The sequence below is a fragment of the Lissotriton vulgaris genome, chromosome 7 (assembly GCF_964263255.1).
Source record: "Lissotriton vulgaris chromosome 7, aLisVul1.2, whole genome shotgun sequence".
NCBI classification, from domain to species: Eukaryota; Metazoa; Chordata; class Amphibia; order Caudata; family Salamandridae; genus Lissotriton; species Lissotriton vulgaris.
In genome coordinates this window covers 1,663,932,845-1,663,956,121 of record NC_141695.1, presented here as the reverse complement: position 1 = coordinate 1,663,956,121, position 23,277 = coordinate 1,663,932,845, and the positions used below count along the sequence as shown (strand labels likewise).

Here is a 23,277-nt window from a genome sequence, read left to right as displayed (position 1 = left end):
CTGTACATAATTATAAAAAGAAAATAAGAAATAAAAACAGTTAACCCTTGACAGTAGTTATAACGTTGCAGGTACACTTTCAGAGGTGGATAAACCTCCCTCGCAATTGGATACCCCTCATATTTGAGGAGGATATACTGTGGAATGGAAAAAGATCTCATCATCACCTTATTTGGGGGAAAAAAAGGAACATCTGGGGTATTTTCATATCAAACAGATAACCGTTAATAAATTACCTCCAACACCTCTCTCTTCTTCAAACCCAATGGTTGGGGGAAACGTATGCCAGTATACGCCTCTGTATTGAGAGAACACAAAGAACAAAAGGATTGTTGCCTTGTCCTATCATTATAAATATATAATGTTGCTACCTTTGTGAGTGCAGTCTTAATTGCCTTCAAAAACGAGTTTCCAAGAATAAATGTAGAGGTCCTTCGTGTACCACTTTTTTACATAGGTCACAGGCCATTTTATTTTTTTAACTAGCTCCTGTTCCTTCAGCAGTTCCTTTCGTATGGTATCTGAAACTAATGAGGAGTGCTTAGTTAGCCCTTTGTGGATGATAAAGTAGGTTTACACATTAAGAATGCCAAATCCATTTGTGTATTTGGGAACTGAGAAGCTCCTCCCGGTCCAGGGAAGGCATGGCTTGGCAGTTCAGGCTGGACTGTTCCCATGAGGCACAGGGTCAGACTGATTTGCATACGGCCATGTCTGAACTGGGATGGCAGAGTGGGATAAAGAACGGTGATGGATTAAACCCAGATCAGTTGACTGGGGGTGAGTGCTTGTATTGTCAACGCTCCGTCCATCATTTCCTTTGGTTTTTCTTTGTTGACATAAGTTTGGAGGGTATGCTCAGACGTGAGTCCCTTGCTCACTTTGCCACTGGATTCAAGCAAGCCAGGCTGAAGACGGCTGAAATGCCAGAAACCGGTCCTCGGTAGCTTGTTTCCGGTCCAGGGAAGGCATGGCTTGGCAGTTCGGGCTGGACTGTTCCCATGAGGCACAGGGTCAGACTGATTTGCATATGGCCATGTCTGAACTGGGGTGGCAGAGTGGGCTAAAGAACGGTGATGGATTAAACCCAGATAAAAATACCCCAGGTGTTCCTTTTTTCCCAAATAAGGTGATGATGAGAGATTTTTTTCCATTCCACAGTATATCCTCCTCAAATATGATGGGTGTCCAATTGCGAGGGAGGTTTATCCACCTCTGAAAGTTTCACTGCAACGTTATACCTACTGGTTTATTTGAAAGAACACCTTGGATTTGAAAAAGGTATCTTTATGCTGGTATCCACTACTAGGGGCACCAATGGATTTATGCAAGACTGTGTCTGTATGTGGTCTGATGCAGCACTAGGATACAGAGAATGTCTATAGTCTGAGGGAGATATACTTAGCCCCATGTTTTTAGTTTTCTAAAAAGTCTTTAATTGTGGCTATTCATTAGTAAAAGCCAATAACATGTTCATTGTATGAAAGCTGGTATGTGTTGTTGTGTGTATCACCAGGATATAAACACTGTTTGAATTTGCACATATCAAGGGTTAACTGTTTTTATTTCTTATTTTGTTTTTATAATTATGTACAGATTTGTGTTTAGGTCTGGGAGATATCGTCTTTGTCCTGTAGAAGGTGGCTTTCAAACAATAATACCCACCGAAACGAGTCGATGCTCACTGAGAAAAGGCACATTTTAGACTGTGGAGACATTTGCTGTAATTATGAAATTATTTGTACAACAATCAAATGTTGATCAAATGATCTTGGTCTGATGACTTTGCCTTTTGTATGACTAGAAAAAAAAGTTTCTTGCAGATTCTCCCGATATTGTACTGATTGTCAGTTTTTAATGTTTTGCTTCTATTATATGTGTTGTATGATTCTTTTATTGTGATGAAATAACTTTTTTAACATTTTATGGAAAATATTTTCTGTGTATAACCACTTGTTTGGTTATTGTTAATAAAATATCTATAATTTGAATTGTTCAGCACTTGACCCTTTGATGGTGGTGGTGTTATGTTCTGGTGATATATTTATGAGTTTAATTGTATGTGTTAGGTGTTTTAAGTGACCCATGGGGGATTACTTTTTTTGACTGAGGCTTAATAGAAAATCCTGATATTCACTGAATGGGCACGATAAACTGAGACAAAAGTCTAAATTTATGACTTTCAATATTCACAAAGGGCATTTATGAATAGTAAAGTTAGACTTTTGTCTCAGTTAAACTTAAGACCAAAACTTAAATTTAACAAAAGTCTAACTTTACTACTTGTACATTCCCTTTGTGAATATATAGAAAGTCGTAATATTAGACTTTCTTCTCAGTTTACCTTTGTAAATCGGGCCCAATGTGTTTTGCCTGAATAACCCATTGAAAATGTTAAAAATGCATTATGTAAATTATTGGAATGTTCGGTTTTGAGATCACGAATGTGAGCATTATTACTTTGGTTGTGCATGTTTTTTAATGTGCACTTAAAATATTGTTTTATTATGTTTATTGAGTTTAAGTAATTGATGTTTTTTGTTACCAATATTGCAGTCCTTTTTACTATTTCTGTAGTGTCTTTTTTTTATTTTTAACATTTAATTAGGTCACGTCACTCAAATTCCTGTGCAAGCTCTTCTAAATAGACCAACTAATGTTCATCAAGCCATCAGAGTCTTGGTAAGATTCTTTGTTTTGTTTGTTTCTTTCTCTTTTTTTATTGAAATTATCTCAACTGTCTTCTGCGACTCTATAATCACTCAGCTGAATGAATGAGTGCAGCACCGTACAGAAGTAATGTGCAGTGTTGCACTGGTCATGGCATACTATGCACATAAAGCACCTGTAACCCAATCACTTCTTTGAGAAACTCAATCTCACCTTACGACGTTCGCAAAAATGTATTAACCCTTATACTCTACTTGTGTCTGCATTTCTATATTTGCACTGTTCTACACAAATCATTTTACTTCATACCTCCTTCCTCCTACATCTTTCCTGTCTTACCCCAAACATTGTGCATCACTGGCACCAAGGCCTGCTTGTTTGTGTGAGCAGTGCACAGATGGATACTTTTACTTTTTCCCCACACTACTGTGTGGATCCTTGCATGGTTTCAGCTTTGTTAATGGAAATGTTTCCCATGCTCTTCCTCTGCATAAAGTCTCTTCTAACTCTGATACCCCCTAGAGCAAAAATCACTGGTCAGTAACTTTAGTATACTTGATTAATGCAGGCCTGCTATCAAAATAAAATACTCATTTTGATTTCATGAAATCTAAATACTTGGATATACTCTGTAGTACCTGTATTGCACAGCTTTGGCTTCCCCTCAAGTGCTAAGTAATACATGGTGATCTAGAACTGGTCTGTGGAATATAAGAGTTAGTAGAACAACATTAATCTGTAGGTCATAGATAGAACTTAAAAACTTGGGGTCTCATTTAGAGCTTGGCAGCAATTACTTTATTCAGAAAAGTGAAGTTTGTAGGGCTGGCATAGCAACTCTGTTATTTTCTTTTCAATCATGCAAAGCATGGAGATAAAGCTGTGAGTAAAATCCTATTGTGTGAGGGACATTCATTTTACAATTTCTAAAAAGCTAAAATGATAAAAAGATATATAAAGCCCTCATTGTGGTTTGCTTTGTAAAATGTAAAAAAATGACAACGAATGTGAGACCCTTTTATGTACTGTGGAGCAGAAGCGGGCTGCTGTGCAACAACCGTGGGGGCTGTGATCATTTGTTCCTGTGGCCCGTCCTACTATGGCTCTGCAAACTGGGCCAAGTAAACTGTTAGTGGTAGTGATCCTGACGAGTCATTGGCTTCTCACGGCGGATACTGTGGTAGTAGAACAGGCTCAACACTCAACAAAGCAGTAACATAATTGTCTAGCCCAATACTTATATTTTGTACAGAAAGGTACTTTAATATACAGTAAAACTGAATACTACACACAAACTTGCCCCTCCTTTGCCCCTTTCATCTCCCTTACTCTAAGGTCACTCTGGCGTGGGTCTCAGTGCAAGTGGAGCATTCTCCTGCCTTTAGTTGGGAGTCTTATGCAGTAATAACATGCTCTCAATCTCTCATCCTAAGTTTGCTTTGACAGTGTCGATTGCTTTGGCCTACCCCACTTCAGGTTGTGTTCTTCCCTTGATGGGGAAAGAGTTGCACAGGCTGCAATAAGACCAGTTGGCTACTCTGCTCCTGGCGGACAGGCACAACAGTGTTCTGGAGGCTGTAACTGTAGTCGACTGTCCTCAGGTGGTGGTGCTCTTCTGGCAGACAACGTTGATGGCTGGTGACCCACATGTTGAACTTGGGCCTTCCTCATCTGGAGTGGGTGTGCCTTTGTTTCAGTCACTCTGGCCTCTCTGGATTAAGGCATTGATGCTGTCCTCCTTGAGCCATTGGTCTAGAGTCGGCAGCCGTGTTGCTTCAAGGCGCTGTGGGGCATTGGCAGCTTTATACAAAAAGCTTGCTTCTGGGATAGGGCCACATTCAGCCACTCTGTTGTTCAGCACACAGTCACAAGTTCCTTGAACTAGCAGCTTTACTTCCAGCGGTGTAGTCTACATTGTATGCAGCCATCAGGTGCCAGGGTTAGCAAAAATATGAGTCAATTCAGGTCCACTTGGAACAAGTGCCTCAACTTCACAGGTTTCTTCTTCCCTGGCGTAGACTATTTGGGCACACTCAGAGAATTGCCAATGACTACAACTGCAAATCAATTGGGAGTTTAGCTCGGGCACTCTTTAGTAATGCCACAAATCCACCGCTTTCGAATGGTGACTAGCTCCAAGCCAGGAGTATGCCAGTCATGTTTCTCCCCAATCACTGTTGGAAGAACCGGCAGCTTCAGAGTTTGCTGTTCTTGTCTACACCAGTAGTCAGCTTATCATGCAGGGAAGGCTCTTACTTTCCACTTCATCCATGCAAGACACCTTTGGCATTCCACGTCAGGGAATTAAATCAGCCTTTCATACAGGAAGACTCCAAGTGATAGCCCTTCATCTCTAAAAAGCTATTTGACAGGCAGACACCTGCTCTGATTACACAGTAGTACTTTTGAGTACGCCGTGGAGCACCCACTTCCTGATCCGAGACAATTTGGGGCAGGAACATCAAGTGGGTCAACAGTTCTTTCTATACAGGCATGTTTGTTCGCTGGTTTTGAATGTTTCTCCTTTCTTGTTTTCTTCCCAGGATGTCTTCCAGACTCAGCATTTGTCTTAACATGTGCTCCTCGCAGCAGGGTTATTGGCAGGTTTGAGCACCGGCAGCAGAGACACATAAAGGTGTCTGTTTTCTGCCTCAAACTATCAACAGCCACACCTGACCAAGGATCAGGAAGAGTGACAAATGGCCAGCTCCCTTCTAAAGAATTCTTCACACTGGCAGCAGAAATTTCAGTCCCAATCATCACCCTCAAAAAGACTAATCACCAGCCCACCGAACATAAAGGACACAATCAAACTCCTAAGTGGAAGTCTGTGTCCTCTATCCCCCACTTCAGTATCTAGGTTCCCTCTTGTCAGTATCAGGCATGTAAACAATACATCTCCACTGTTCTGGAAAGGAAGCTGGCCTCCATCTTGTGTCCATTAACAGGCCAGGGGTTTCCAAAATGGAACTTGGAGGCCTTTTGTGTCTCCAGTTCACTCTTCTTTATAACAAGCAGACCACATACATATATACATACATGTGCTCTGGATTGTAGCCGAAGATTCTGGGCTCATCTATGCAGCAGATTATACGATGATTCAAAGGTTTCCTCTTGCTTGACACATTTAAAATATCTGTCCACAGTTAGATTACCCGAAAATATGGTATGCTGCCACCACAGTGGTACATGCATGCATCTGTGAGAGGGACAGTATTTGTCTGTCACTGTGGAGAGCCACTTAAAGGACCCTTGCAGTCCTGGAGAGTTCCAGAACCAGACTATTGTTAAACGGGGAGACCTAAGCCTACATGTATGCGCTAGATTAGCTTGAGGCTGCAGCCAAAAGCGAGCATACCAGAAACTTGCAGTTGGACTGGGGACATATCAGGTACACCATACAGTACATTCTCATCCCAACAACAGGTGAGCTACAGGTACTGTTCTTTTTTTCAAGAAAGTGCTCCCAACTTATTGGCTGGAGTTTTTATAGTGAAATGCCTACCTTTACTTTCAAATTGCATTTAGTAAGTTATCACTGATAACGTGATTCCTTAACTAATACTCCCTTTTGCATTCTGACATTTAATTTTGGCATATCTGCCTCTTGACTCATGCTTTCTCTTCACCATGGTGCTGATCTGGTCATATTCCTGGGTGATTTTAACATTTGGTAAGCCCATCCATGACTCTCAACCACTCCCTACCTCCTGTATATTTCTAGAAGGCCTGTCAGCAAGACACACACTGGCATGGCCTGGTAGGGCTTTAATCCCTTCCCTGTCAGCTGCAATCACATGTTCTGGGACTGGCAACCTGTAGGCCAGCCACATTTAAATATTTATATATTCCCCATATCCTTCCAAGGCCATTTACAACTGGGCAAGACTATGTGTTTATTATTCATTACTTCCAGTGCCCTTGCTATCCAGCTATCCTTGCCTAATCATTTCACCTATGAGATAATGAGCACTGACATGGGATACTTAAGTTGTCCAAATGACAGATGGGAAGACAGCAGGATGAAAGCTCTTGCTATCACAATCTCTCAGTACACAAGTAATCAGCTCAATTGCCCTGCTATCGTAGGCAAACCTGGAGGCAAACACACAATATTAAGAACCAGCTCCAGGTGGACACACCAAGACCCGCAGGGGGAGCCTCAGTGGTGAGGACAGTAACAGCAGCCCCAATCTGGAAATGACTTAAAGGCAACTCCTTTAACCCTAGAAAGGATGTGTCCCCCTAAGCTCTGGATGGTCCTGGAGCAGCTGAACTTGCAGTCACTGGGGCTAATCTCAGCTGCCCCTGTTCTTTCTCTCCACATTTCTAGGTGACGGTTGGAACAGCTTGAAAAGGAAACATGGCTCCAAATCTTCCAGTAGGGAATCCATTCCCTCAGGTATGGCTTAGGCAATGTCAGCAAAGGTTCTTTGTCTTTCTCTGTGGCAGTCACATAAGCAGAAGTTCAGGTGAACATTTGTTGTTGCGCTTGGTCTTTTGTTGAAAAGGTAGGTCAGGAGCCCATATGGTTCACACAGATCTGCTCTGTGCTCACTCTAGGGCAAACTAGTTCTTCTGGGTGCTCCTCTCTCAATTTCTGCAGCTAGACTTCTCTACCTCAGACAGACTACTCCTGTGCAATAAGATGCTGTCCTTTTCCCCTTCCACTAAGAAGGCAGGCTCCTGGATCTCAGGCAGATCCATAGCTTCTCCAGCTTGATATACTGTTTCAGGCCATGTTGCCACACAGGTGAGAGACTAGCTAGCCGCAAAACCATCCCTTAATCCCAGTGGCCCTTCAAATACTTTGTGGAGTACCTCTTTCCTTGGTCAGTGAAGCAACTTGGAACTGGAACCACGTAGGAACTTGCCCCACTTTCATGCAGAGTTTCTAGACAGTTAATGTGGATATACTGCCTACATTTCAGGAACTGGTTTAGGGCGGTTCCTTTTTATAACTTAATTTTCTCTCTACAGGTTAGGCAGTTCTTTGTGTAGGGTGATGCTCTCACAGCAGTTAGTAATGATGCTGGCTCCAAGCAGGGGTACCCCCCAAAACAAGGAGTGTTAAACTCTACTATCTGGCTATAATCGGCCTTCCTGGATCATCCACTCAAGGAAAGACAAAAGGCCCAGTCCATGCCTAAAAATGTAAATCCTTCTTGCAGTTAAATCTGCTAACTGACCCCCCATTTCCCTACCGTCACTCAAATTGCAGTGCTCCGGAAATACTAACCTCTGGTAAGTAGGTCACATTGAATTTCTAAAGGCACCCTGTCTCTGTCCCTCCACACCTCAGTGTTTGTGACTGCAACTTTCAGCTCAGGGATGCAGGCAGGACACCTCCAGTGTATGGGGAGGTTAGATCAACTCCTCCATCAACTTTCGTGTTAAAACCCAGGGCAATTCAAAATGGAAACAACTGACTTATAGCATACATACACTCCTGCTAACAGGCACTATACAAACACTCGGCACACACATAGATATGAGCGCAGGGTCTGGGCATGACACAAGCTAAATTTTTTATGAGCAGGAAGTAGGTATCATCGTTCTCGTTATAGAAAACCGGAAAAATGCTTCTCCTCACGCTGATAATTTTAAAATGGTATGCTACAAATTCCGCTCACTCTTCATGTCCCAGAGACACAGACAGTAGTCTCCTGTCGCTAAAAGGATATGCTTTTGCGCTCCTCATTTAATTTCTGATCCAGACTCTGGGTTAAAGGGTCAATTTTGGACTTCGCCCTCAGAGTGCATGTAGGATCCCCTATGTACTGGGCCAAAAGAAAGTTAGAATACTTGAATTTAGGCAACCCGCGGCAGGGGTAAAACAATCTGTTTACCATGCAAAGGACATTTCAGTTCCAACGCTATGCTACTGTTACATAATAATTCTTAGGATAGAAATACTTTTGAGATTTAATAAAAATAGGCTTCATACAGACAGGACAAAACAAAATTAAAAAAACAAATCTCTTGATATAGTGTCCATAGTGTAAGATTGAGTAGTATTAGCTGGTCGCGGTTTGACAAATCAAGGTATGAAATTATACATAGTGACTTAGAACCTGATTAAGATCTTAGGTGATGCATATTCCTTCGCTGAAATATAAATCCCATTATATCCTATGGGATTTATATTTCGGTGGACAGGATGGTGCTGGTACTACTTGCATGTATCTGCAGACTTGGCATTGCAAATGATAATAGAGCCTTATGTGTAAAACAAATCGAGTCTACAGTCTCAAACACAGGTTTTTTCAAAATCAAATGAACAATGTTTAATCAGAATCTGATTTAAAAAAAACACTTACGAAAACATTCTATTCTAGAAGTAATTTGTACTGAACCTTTCAAGAGGGTCACTTTGCTGGCCCTAGATCTGAGAATGCATTAAGCCTAACCTGGATTTATAAACTGTCTGCTTCAACATTTCAGTAAAGATATGTAGTAGGCTATTTCAGTGTTTACTAATGAGCAAAGTTTATATTCCATACACCTATTTTTACATTATTATTGAGTGGAATTTTTATGCTGAAACCCCCTTGAGTAAAAGATGTTGTTGTCTGTCTTCATACAGAGCTCCCTGCACCCCAAATGATTTAACTGACAATTCCTTAATCAATATGTAGTATATAAAATATTCTCTTGCTTGCCAAAGCTGTATGCCCATTGATATCGCTGCACAGACCCAAGGAGAGCTACAGCTCACATTGCTGTGCTACGCATGCATATCACTAAAGCCAAAGATAGAAAGTTTTTTTTGACCTTTGGAATCATCTTTGTTGGTCCTGCCGCTATCACCAGGGGTTGACTTTGGATTGATGACCCCCACGATGATAGCTTTGATAATGCTAGCTACTCGGTCTCAATATGCTTGAGTGCCAGTACAGCTCCATACAAGATCTACATAGGCACCTTCGATCCATGGCTTCCCTATTCATCAAGAGTGCTTGTAAATATACTCTGTAGTCATCTGGGGAATAGTGCACTTGATGCAAGTATGTTAGGTCTACTAGCTTGTGCCTTTTACTAAAGGAAATAGAAAGTCTATAAGCTTAGATAGTAATGGTGACCATCTATCAATCAAGTATCTACAGTGTTGCAACTAGCTCTTCTCTTTACAGTCAAATCTACCCTGGCCCGAAGCAGCTCTGTAGAGAACAGAAATTAGTCTTCCCTTTTTTGCATTTTGATGTCCATTGTAAAGCCTCAAACATTCTGCATTGGGCAAGGAAACAGAGCAGAATCTTGCAGACATCTTTCTTGAGTTTATAATACTCAAAATAGCTAGGTCATTCACCTCGCCTGTAAAGGAACAGTTTATTTTAGAAGGATGTCCTGTTTTAAAGTTAGTAAATGTGTGCAACATCATTTGAATGACCGGTTCAAGCTTGTCGAGCATTCTTGCCATCTTTGCCCTGGGTATCGGGATAAAAAGACGAATCTCACTCCCTTTTTTCCATGTAGTTTTTTTCGGGCACACCTAAAACTAACCCAGCTGGTAATTTCCTTCCTAGGTTCTGATAACTAGCTCTGGATAGGTGCCAGTATTTCTGCAAGTAAAGTCAATACCCCCTCCCTTTCGGTCAGATGATTAACGGTCAACCTCCAAAAACCAAAAGGGTGTATAAATGGAATAGACATTGTTAAACTTCATATACTGAATGACCTCCTAAGTCATAATGTGTGACCATATTATTCAACCCAGCAGTGGTCGTTGCACCCACCCAGACCAACTTGATGCGGCTTGCCCTCATCCAATGAAAACAACATGTTTGGCACAACAATAGGAATATTCATGAACAAATAAAAAAATGTGACCATTATGAAAACCTGGAAAGTGGTAATGTAATCATTTTTAAAGTCAGTGTTTCAAAATTCTCTACAGTCAGATCATAGGGCCTGATTACGATGCCTGTCGAATTCTCGTCCGACGGCACCGTGGAGGAAGCAGGACCTCCCAACTCAGAGTCAGCTGTCCCACTACCAGCATTACGATGCAACTGCCTTCACGCCGGTTGCAATGTGTATATTTTGTGTTGCGGCCTGCGTTGCCTGCCTCATGGTGCAGGGATGTTTAGGGGGCCACCATAGGTGCCCACCAAGCCCTATAGCGGAGGGCCAGTGGGCAAGGGGGCCTTCTAGGGGCCCTCAAAGTCCCTTTCCGACTGCCTTTTCATGGCAGGTGAACCGCCATGAAAGGGCAGGCGGAAAGGGACATTGTAATCCCTACGGGGGTGCCTGAGCAGGCACCGCCTCCTTGTAGGGAATGGGAGTCCGACTGCCACACTGACAAGATCCTTGATTAGGTCTGACGTGGCGTTCTTTCTCCTGGACAGCCGAACTCCGAAGCCTGCATACTAATGCTTTCAAAAAGGGGGGTTTACTTACAAGGGATTTTGTTTATCTGCAGTTTTTACTGTTGTTTATAACAACTGTTTTAAGTCTCATCCTAAAGAGTGGTGGAAAGTAGAATAAATCAAAGTAAAAGTACAATATAATCACAAATTATCAAAAAGATCATGAATCGTACACGGGGCAAAAAAATATCTTTCAAAAAAACATTCATATATTTAATATATGCGTTTTAAAATTTGTCAGGGAAAAGCAACAAAACATAGTGTGTAAGGTGACGTCAAATAACCTATACAAAAAACTATGTTCACATCCTCTCTATGTCATTCCAACAATCAATGTTATACAGAGATAGATGTTTGAGTCGACGTTTCGGTCTGTCATGGGAATGTAACCATCATACCATCTTCAGGACAGAATGTTGACTGTAGCTCCCTATAAAATACAATGTAAAACAAACATATTGTAACGCTGTCTAAGAAGACTAAGTTTTTAAAAAAGCACCCGTGTGAAAAAATGAAAAGAAGGTGGTTGAACTTTAGCCATCACCAAAAGAAAAGATTCTGCATGATTAATTTGGGAAAGGACTTTTATTAAATTACTTACACAAAAGTTTAAAGCTGAACTGTGACCTGTTATATCTATTTGGCAGCTGTAGTTGTCAAGAAATTTTCATTGAGGCTAAAAATTAGGGAAAACAAATTTTACTAACCAGCTTAAGACTTTTATAGGTTTTTGTGATTATGGAGAAGATTATTGTCTACTTACACCAAGAATCACGTGTTGGCGCATTTCGTCAAAAAAATTTGGAATGTTGGTCTAGCCGTCTATTGGCGGCACCACTAAAACGTGAAGAATAGTTGTATGCGATTAGTCAATTTATTATGACCTGACTGAAAATGTAACTGCCAATTTAGCTGTCTGTAGGAGTCGAATAATTCTGTCTTCGCACACTGAAGGCGGAGAAGATATTTGGCATTTAGTTAAGTCAAATAAAGACGGAATTCTGAGACAGGCTGGTTTTGTGCTCTATATTTGACCCATTATAATCAAATGGAAATAGCATGGCTTATACTTTGCAATAAACACGCTGTGGCACAATAAGAGTAGCATTGACTCTAAAAGTAATTGTTATTCTTATGATATAGGGCGGCGAATGGCTCACCTATTGTTTCTTCGATGGATCACACGGTAGTTTTTTACATTATAAAAAACTACTGTGTGATCCATCAAAGAAATTATCAGTGTCTATAGCTTCATTGAGCCGCGAAGGTTTCGATGGCGGCTGGCTAAGTGCTTAAGAAGCTTCTTTTTTGATTAATACACCTCCCACAATTCCAGCATTATATATCCTCCCAAAGGTGCATAACCCCCCCCCCCCCTCCCCTCCCCGGCAGACCTATTGTGTCTGGGTGTAATTCAATTCTTAAACCTCTGGCCCAGTATGGTGATTTTTTCATTCGACCATTTGCCACTGGGTCAGTTGATTACATCAGGGACACTACAGCAGTAATCAAAATAGTAGATGGACACGACTTTGACCCCTCAAAGGAACTCTTAGTCACAATGGACATTGAAAGTCTTTACTCTAACATTCCCCAACAGGAAGCTTTAGACATCATACAACAGTCGTTAGATGACAGAGAAAGACCCCACAAAGTACCTAAACAGTTCATAATTGATTGCATTAAAATATCAATGTGCAACAATTTCTTCCTGTTTGATAACAGTTTCTATCAACAGCTTAAAGGAGTAGCTATGGGGGGCGGTTTACGCCCCCGATATAGCTAATATTTATGTAGCTGATTTTGAAAAGAAAAACATCTTTGAAACCCAGAATCCATTTAAGGCGAATATAATCAAATAGCTCAGATACATCGATGATGTATTCATTATCTGGAGAGGCAACCAAGAGGAGTTGCAAAACTTTCACTTTTGGCTTAACGGCAGAAACTCACATTTACAATTCACAATAGAAAGCAATAATTGCAAAATGAGTTTTCTAGATATAGAAATTAGGGTGGACAGTAACAACGTTCTATACACGACCCTTTTCACAAAACCCACAGCAAGAAACACCTTTCTTAAATATTCAAGTCATCATCCGCAAGCTTTACGCAATGGCCTCCCTTTCGGCCAGTTCTTGCGACTTCGCAGGAATTGTACGAAAAGGGAGGACTATTTCTTTGAAGCAAAAAAACTCAAGGATAAACTAAAGGCCCAAGGGTATCCCAACAAACTACTAAAGAAATCCCTCAAACACGCTTGGTACAATGATAGGTCAGCGCTACTGGAAGTCAATGAAAAGTGTTCCCAACCAAAACTGGTCTGTGTTACAACATTTGGAACAGCAACTAATAATATCAAAAAAATTGTGAAAAAACATTGGACGCTGTTAAAAGGTCTCTCTGGCTTTCAAGAGCCACCAATGTTTGCTTTCAAACGAGGACCCAACATTAAAGATTGTTTAGTCCATGCGTATGAAACACAAGACCGACACATCGTTGACAATATGAGACAATTGACACCATTACCGATGTACCAACTCTGCAGCCTGTAACACAACGAAAAATATGAAAACCTTTGAATTGAATGGTAAATCGATGACAATAATGAGTTTCTCCAATTGTAATACCACAAATGTGGTTTACTGCATTCAATGCCCGTGTGGTTTTCAATATATAGGGAAAACCACACAAATGATCAAGAAAAGAATCCTACAACATCAATCAAGGATCCGCTGAAAGGTAGAAACCGCACCCTTAAGGGCACTACATAGAATTCAAACATTCTGAAAAAGACATGCTATGGTGGGTGATCACTGTGGTGAAACCAACAATAAGACAAGCAAATGTAGACCGATTGCTCACCCTAAAAGAGAATCAATGTATCTGTAGGACGGACAGTATAAACAGAGGCCTGAACTCTTCCACTGAGTGGCACAGTCTAGCGTGTCTTTAATGACATCACAAAACCAACCGTAGAGCCTGTGAATAGTGAAAAACTATATGTAACTATTTTTATTTTCAACAATAAATCACCCTATGAAAATATAATGTTACTTCAGTTTACTCAACATATGATAAGGATTAGCCACCAGTTTGTTTCCATATTGTAACAATGTTATGTAACAATATAAGGTTGTTTGTACTTAGTTGATATACAAGACAAGTGATTTGGCTGTTTCCAGATTTTTGAGCCTCTTTAGTTGATGTCAATATAAAAGAGGATTTGACGTTGCAAAGTTTTACTTCGTAACTAACTTCATTTAGACAATTGTCATTGATATAACAGAGTTTTTTCTAAATGGCTTACATAAACAGATGTACTGTTTTGATTCAACACAGTAATGTACATTTAGGCATAAATAGCTAGATCATTATTATCTCTTATGTAAATAAGTATTGATATCGATTTTTCGTTGGATGTTGATAGAATATCTCTTTGAAATGTCCCACATGGAACTGAAGTATTGACTGGTTTGACACTCTTCTTACTCTAAGTCTTTCTGATTTATTCCTTTTTCCGTTCTTAAACTGAGCATTACTAAACTATTAATCGAGAGATTTGTCCATTCCAAGATGGCGTCCTAGATATATTCCAAAATCAGCTAAGTTAATGTACCCTATCTGGAGATAGACTTAAGATATATCCCCTTTAATTCGGCGAATTTCCATTCAAGGATCTCCTTAATATATTGCATAATCCGTCAAGGCAAAAGACATTTCATCTAAATAATTTTTTCAGTATTGCATTCGGCATTGATCGATTGCCGGATACAATAAGTTAACTAACTGACTTCACCACTCCAAGATGGCGTTTCAACCTTCTAGAGAGGATTAGTCCAACATCACTGTTGACTATCTCTTCAGAATCACATGACCGGATATTTAAACGCTACCGGTCTACATGTTTAATCTTTCGACACCGCGTCAAGACGAACAGGATTTCATCCACCCGCAGAGACCTAAACAGTAAGTCCACATAGCGAAATAGCTTTATATACCTCCTTGTCTAGATACGACCCAGTTTGATAACACAAGGCTCTGTACTCGTTTTTTTACAGAACTGGCTTTTCGGAAACCTTTCCATTGTTAAAATCTCACCGGCACGGACAATAGGTAAGCCATTCTCCGCCCTATATCATAAGAATAACAATCAGTTTTAGAGTAGATGCTACTCTTATTGTGCCACAGCGTGTTTAATGTAAAGTATAAGCCATGCTATTTGCATTTGATTATAATGGGTCAAATATAGAGCACAAAACCAGCCTGTCTCAGAATTCCGTCTTTATTTGACTTAACAAAATGCCAAATATCTTCTCCGCCTTCAGTGTGCGAAGACAGTAATAAATAACTGTGATGTATATTGCTCATTATACTTTGTAGTGGGCAATTGATAGAAAAACAACATCCCCGAGTTGATACGATATCCAATGCAACATATGTGAAGCAGAAACTAGGCTTTTTAATTTCAGCGAATGTAGTCCAAACAGAGAGTCCTAACCCCTGTCTTGATATTAACTACGATAATCGCCACTAGATTTATCACATAATAGATAATAAGAATTATTCGACTCCTACAGACAGCTAAATTGGCAGTTAAATTTTCAGTCAGGTCATAATAAATTGACTAATCACATACAGCTATTCTTCACATTTTAGTGGTGCCGCCAATAGACGGCTGGACCAACATCCCAATTTTTTTTGACGAAACGCGACAACACGTGATTCTTGGTGTAAGTAGACAATAATCTTCTCCATAATCACAAAAACCTATAAAAGTCTTAAGCTGGTTAGTAAAATTCGTTTTCTCTAATTTCCAGCCTTAAGGAAAGTATCTTGACAACTACACCTGCCAAATAGATACAACAGGTCACAGTTCAGCTTTAAATGTTTGTGTAAGTAATTTAATAAAAGTCCTTTCCCAAATTAATCATGTAGAATCTTTTCTTTTTGTTATGGCTAAAGTTCGACCACCTTCTTTTTCATTTTTTCACACGGGTGCTTTTTTTTAAAACTTAGTCTTCTTATACAGTGTTACAATATGTTTGTTTTACATTGTATTATATAGGGAACTACAGTCAACATTCTGTCCTGAAGATGGTCTGATGGTTTCATTGCTTTGACAGACCGAAACGTCGACTCAAACATCTATCTCTGTATAACATTGATTGTTGGAATGACATAGAGAAGATGTGAACATAGTTTTTTGTATAGGTTATTTGACGTCACCTTACATACTATGTTTTGCTGCTTTTCCCTGACAAATTTTAAAATACATATATCCATACTAATATAATAAAGAGAGAGCTCAAACCTTTGAGGCGGGTAATCTCAGGAACCACAGCACCAATAAAAACACCCAATAGAGCGTTGGAAAGGGCAGTTGCAGCAGAAGGACATAGGCTATGTAGACGCCCACTATATACATTTAAAAGGTAAAAGAACCGTGCCAGCAAAGTAGTCTCTTGTGGGCGTGTCTGCGTTGTGCTGTGGGTGTGTGCTGGGGGCGTGACAAACGCTGGGGGCGTGACAAACGCTGGGGGCGTGTGATACGTTCCGCCCTTCATGCCATGTCTCATATCGTGTGCTAAGCCCACCCTGCTCCCTTTAAATACCCCTGCACCCCATAATCATAACCCACCCTTACTCCTTAAAATACCCCAACACCCTTAAACACTAACCCATCTCAACCCTTTAAATATGCCCTGTACCCCAAAACCCAAACCTAACCCTAAACCCAAAAATACCCCTGTACCCCAAAACCGAAACCTAGCCCTGAACCCTATAAATACCCCTGTACCTCAAAACCTACCCCTGAACCCTAAAAATACCCCTGTACCCCAAAAGCCAAACCTAGCCCTGAACCCTAAAAACACAACTGTACCCCAAAACCCAAACCTACCCCTGAACCCTAAAATGCCCCTGTACCCCAAAACCCCAACCTAGCCCTGAACCCTTAAAATACCCCTGTACCCCAAAACCCAAACCTACCCCTGAACCCTAAATATACCCCTGTACCCCAAACCCAAACCTAGCCCTGAACCCTTAAAATACCCCTGTACCCCAAAACCCAAACCTACCCCTGAACCCTAAATATACCCCAAAACCCAAACCTAACCCTGAACCCTAAAAATACCCCTGTACCCCAAAACCCATACCTATCCCTAAAACCTAAAACTACCCCTGTACCCCATAACCCAAAACTATATCTGAACCCTTAAAATACCCAAACACCCCAAAACATATACCCCTATACCCATACTTACCTTATCCAAACATTTAAAAAAAAGAACATGCTTTTACCATTCATACATTTAAAACGAATTTCGTTGTAAATGTATGCGTGGTAAAAGCATGTAAAATGTAATGCCATGCGTTATAATGGCATTGCTGAGTCATGGTACTTTCGTAATGAAAGTATGTGGAGTGATGGTTTGCGGAAAGAAAGTTGCGGAATAATGGGTGTTTACCCTACCCCGGTAAGTACATTGGTGGCACGGCGGCCCACATCTCCAGCAGCATACTCATATTTTTTCACCACCCATTTGAAAAATGCACAGGTCTCTCTCATTGATGGCCAGCACCGACATACACTTTTAGACACACCTCCCGCCACAAGTTCTAGAATTGCGAACTTTAGAGCTGGGGAGCTACGTTCGATTCTCGTCATCAGCTCAACATCCTGTGATTCCAGGCAAATCGCTTTGTCTCCCCGTGCCTACCACAAATGAATCTGTTCTTCTGTAATGTAAATTGTGCTCATGCCATGTTGTCGAGTTTGCGCTATATAATATTGCAAGGAAAAATAAAGTAGTGAAACTCGAGTTCACACACTACTGAATGCGCACTCTTAAGTGCATCTGCAGTGCACTGTGAATCGGAGCGTTTCACAAGCCTGTCACAGATAAGAAATGCTATCAAAACGAAATCCTACAAAACAATATACTATTGGCAGGCAGCAATTTATACCAGGACAACGTCGGGACAGGCTGCTAGTATTAAATATATGAATGTTTTTTTGAAAGATATTGTGTTGCCCCGTGTATGATTCATGACCTTTTTGATAAATTGTGATTATATTGTACTTTTACTTTGATTTATTCTACTTTCCACCACTCTTTAGGGTGATACTTAAAACAGTTGTTATAACAACAGTAAAAACTGCAGATAAACAAAATCCCTTGTAGGTAAGCCCCCCTGTTTGAAAACTTCATTGCCCAAACCTGCAAGGATAGATTAGGTTCCCACTCCATTTGAACACTGCATACTAATGCAGCGGTTTGTCCAATGGGCTGGATGGCGGTCGGTCTGCCACCGACGGCCTGATGGTGACGGTCCCACGCCATCATAATCAGGCTCATGGTTTGGTTTTAATTAGCCTTTAGAAGACCCAACTAATGCTGCTGAATTATTTAATTGTGTCATTATTTCATTAGAATCCTAAATCATTACAGACATGCTGGAAAACCACAATCTCCAGGAGCAGTTCTCATTTCCTTGAGTTGATTTTCTGTCCGGAGAATCTACCAAGTCTCAGAACTTCCTCCACAATTGGTATACTCCTCATCTAAAAAAATATTGCCAGCAATTTTCGTTTATCATGAAAATATGCTTTAGGAGTGTGTATTTTTTGCAGCATGCAGGTTAGTTGCTTCATTGCAAAAGCAAAAAGAAGATGGAAAACTAGCCATTCTGTCTGTGATTCTCTTCCCATAGCATATTCCTACAGCAATGAGTTGAGCAGGTTGACATCCCCAACCTGAGAGGCTCAGCAGAAAGAAGAGCACAAAGACGCTTGCAGTCTCATTGCCAGCAGGACAACTACTGTGTAGGGGTTCCTCGTGTGGCAGATTTATCCTAAGTCTGAAATCTTGACAATAACTGTGAGTAACTTGTCAAGCCTAGCTACAGTCAGTGCAACTTTCTTGGATACCTTTTGGAATTGCTCCTGTTGCTTTTTGATCATCTCAGTCTTCTTCAGATGCAGCAACCATCAGTCCAAGGCCATAGAGCATAGTTCCAAAATCATTTCTGACATGCTGTACCTGAGAGAACGTAGCTCCTGTTAATAATGTATATGAATAAGAAGCTTTCTACATCATGGAAGTGTTAATGGACAGTTCTTTAAAACTGGGCATGATGGCTTGGCTTGGTGGGGAAGGAATTGTTGCTGATCTGTAGTAATAGTTATCCTCCATGGAAACTTCATTTGTAGTAAAAACCACTGAATTGCCATAAGGGATCTTGGACTACTTTTCACAAAATATGTACACCAAACTTTTCTAAAAAAAAAAGCTAATTTAAAAAAAAAAAGAAAATCTGAGTTTTTGAAAACCTGCTGATTGCTGACTAAATTGGCCAATTTTCAGTAATTCTCTTTTAAAAAAGAAGCCAGTTTTGGATGCTGAGTTATCACTATTTGACTTTTTGAATGAAACAAAATCTATTTTACAGAAACACTTTTAAAAGAAAAGTGTGAGAAAAAGAGTGTAGTATAGCCAAATAAGCCTTTCAGACCAAGCACTCTCCAGCACCCCAATGTGCCATGCCAGGTCTGCCCGTTAAAAAACGTTCTAAATCTTATCAAAACTACTTTCTGCATCTTATAAAAGAAAACCCAAAAACTCAGGATAGCGCAAAGAATTCTAATATACATGTAATGTAAAAAATAGTGAGCAAGTATTCAAAATCGGCAAAGCAGTTGCTTCTTCAGTGAACGGAAGCATATCACCCTCGCATTTTTGGAGCAGGTGATGCCAAATACCAGAATACAAACTAAAGAGTAGCAAGGGGTCAGAAAAGTGGGCGTGTTTCTTCTTACCCAATGATGATATGTGCTATGACCAATGAATAGCGAAATCTGTCGCTGGGTCTCTCAAAGGTGCTCAAAGAGATCCCATCAGACTTCCACCCTGTACCGCCCTACATCATTTGGAAACCTTCAATTTGCACATGGGGAACCGACTCAGCCGAATCTAACACATCAATCCCAAACCGTCTGTGATGTATTCTGTATTGGGTATCAGGAGGTTAGCTGAAAAGCAGTGCTAAATTGTGTAAACCAAAAAGTGTATAAAGTGCAATATCTAAAATTGAGTAAAAGGGAGGAAAATATTTTTAATGAACACCTCCTTTTTCTCAACGATAAAAACAGTGCAAATGGTAATCTTAACAAATAACTACGCAGATGAAAAAAGTGGTCGACCTGTTTCTGCAGTTTTATATCGGGCCCATGGGTCACCTTACTGCTTCATTAGGACCTATTTTGCTACTGCTAGGTATGGTGATGTGAATCAAAATCAAAAGCAGTGTGAAAAACAAAGTAAATATCACCTGAGAGTCTCCTGTGTTCAAATTGTCGGAGTGCACCAGATGGACAGACACACACACACATACATATAAAAGAGAAATGTACATATCATTAGTGACAATAGCATTTCAACAAGCATCTGCTGAATTACTTTATCCAGTCAGAAATGCATACTGCAAAACATCATGTTACCTAATATTGGTGTGTCATGAGAGCTAGATCACCAACGTATCTAATAATCATATGCACTATGTAAACATATAGAATTAGACTCACCCAATTTGCAGGAGAATGTTGCCACCCCTCACCTGGCCACAGCTCAGGTAGAACGGAGCACCGCTCTATTCAAGCCAAACAAAAGAAAAGATCAGAGGAAGCACCTCGATGCTGCGAATTAAAACAACACTCTTAGCCGTAACTCGGCAGATAGTGTTTAGGCAAACCATTCATTTCTTATTTCAGATATTATAGTCACCGCCCAGTCAAAACACCACTGATGTCATAGATGGATTTAATCTCATAAACTGAGCAGCTGGACATAATGCTTGCAAGGACATACTAAAGACAATGTCTGTTCCCAAGATCGTCATTATTGAATGTGATTTATATTCATCATACTGCACAAGAACTGATCTCACTGCACAAACATGTCAGCTACCATCTTGATTAAATTGTGTGGCGATCACTCGGATTTTACAAGTTAGTGATATATCGTTAGTGCCCAGGAGTTCAACTTGGTGTGTATGACACCCCTCATTTAACATGACGAGGTAAATCAACTAGCCAGGCAATCGCCTTCACAGATACACACCATCGTGTGTATTTAGATGCTAAGGAATCGCCAGCCTGCCTACCTGTCCGTCGGTACTCCAGACGTCCTTTTGGGCTGTCTGTGGGAGGTGCCGAACGGACAGGAGGAGGTCTATTTGGCGAATCCTCTGGTTGGTTGCCGCTATGATGTCATCTGAGCGCGCCCCCGAGGCTGTAGGGAGATGTAGTGCAATATCCCAATTTTGCCGATTTCGTGTGCTAGAAGTAGATTTAAGGAATGTCTAAACTCACTTTTTCTAACATCGCCTCGCTGGACTTTAGCAGTTGAGATATTGAGTCATTCATCCCTCATGGTTTGGAATAAGAGGGAAAGAGAATATCTTCGACGTCTGTTTTTATTTACAAAGGTGCAGAACTACGTAATTGACTACAACGCCCCTTGGAATGTAGGGAAATGTAGTTAGATCTCCCCAGTTCTCACATAGTAAACATAATGTATCAGAACCCTCCTGTGTGCCCTTCATCTATATAGCGCGTCTGGGAAGAAATATGTATTACCTCAGGAGCCTAGTCGAGGATAAACATTATATATAAACTCATCGCTATTTATGGTTAAATGCGATATTGCCAAACAACCACGTGCATAGCCACTAATGATATTCATACGTGACTTATAGAGAGGGTTTCAACTGTGTGATATAATGTGTGTTCCCTCTATTAATGAAGGCTACCGTGTCATAGCCTGATCCATGAATTTACTCAGATCTATTGAAGAAAAATCTTGTGCAGAGGGGAATGTTATGCGATATATGCGAACTAGTTACAATGACATCCAGGGGATGTCTTCGTTCAACCCATGTTTATCTGTCTGCAGCTTATAAACCCATCTCTGCTCACGTTTAAAGAGGAAGCCACTTACATCAGTGATATGTGTTGGTATCAGTGGCTGTTCTAGTACAGTCCAGTGTAGATCCATGGGAGTATGTGTTGCCTCTATAAAGTGATTTGTCATCCTAGTTGATTGTTTCGAGCATCTTAGTGAGCTTTTGTGCTTCGAAATGCGTATTTTGACCCTTCGTGTAGTCATCCCTACATACAGTTTCTTGCAGGGGCAACTAATTAGATACGCCATATTGCTACTATTGCAATTCGTGAATCTACGTTGCTCCCATTGTCGGTCTGTGCCGATGTCAATGGTCAAGGATTTCGCTGTCTGTGGGCAAGCCGCGCAATTGCCACAGGGATGATGGCCTGTTGCTGCCGGCATATCCCACTGAGTGCCTATTGCTCGAGGGATCTCACATTTGGGTCGTGTATGGACCAATTTGTCCTTGAGATTCTGACCTCTTTTGAACGCAAATAGTGGGGCAGGTAAGGTGTCAGCGCCTGTATTTAGGATGTTCCAATGCTTCCTCACTATTTTCTGAATCTGATTTGATTCGGTACAGAATGTTTGTACACACGTGATTGGATCTTGTTTGGGCTTGGGAGGTAAAATCTCTAACAGGCTCTCTCTGTTATTATTTGATGCTCTTTTTCTGGACTTTCGAATCAGTTGTTTGGGGTACGTTTTTTAATGACAGATCTATTTCAAGGCTCTTGGCATGATGTTCAAATGCCTGTCTGGTTGAGCAATTTCTTTGGATCCGAAGAAATTGCCCGTAAGGCAGGTTATCCCGGAGTGCTTTAGGATGGCAACTGTGGTAGCTAAGTAAAGAGTTTTTTGCCAGTGGTTTACGGTATAGTTCTGATTCTAGACCCGTAGAGGTAGAAGTGATTAAAAGGTCAAGGAACGCCAAGTATGATCTGCTATGTTCCATCGTGAATTTGAGGTACTGATTCCTTTCATTCAGCCAACCGTGGAAGTTCTGAAGTTCTTCTTCCGTGCCTCTCCAAATAACTAGAACATCATTGATGTAGCGCTTCCACAGGCGTAACCTGCCTGTGAAAGGATTCGTATCTGCAAAGATGTGATCCTGCTCAAATCTATGCACGTAGAGATTAGCGAGACTAGGGGCAAAAATACTGCCCATGCTAGTCCCGCTGATCTGTAAATAGAGAGAGTCCTCGTACTGAAAGAAATTTTCAGTCATGGCCAGATTCGCCAAGGTCATAATCACTCTAACTGGAGTGATGGTATTGAGATCCCTTTCAGCC

The 23,277-nt window shown here is 40.7% G+C and overlaps 1 protein-coding gene across 1 annotated transcript in view; it reads left to right on the top strand.

Annotated features, from left to right (window-relative positions):
- The window catches only part of EFCAB8 (EF-hand calcium binding domain 8), a 1,673,324-nt gene that overhangs the window by 511,670 nt on the left and 1,138,377 nt on the right, over positions 1–23,277 (top strand). Inside the window, exon 7 of the mRNA XM_086932659.1 lies at positions 2,609–2,682. Within this exon, the coding sequence (XP_086788785.1) occupies positions 2,609–2,682 (74 nt within the window). The remainder of the gene's footprint in view (positions 1–2,608; positions 2,683–23,277) is intronic.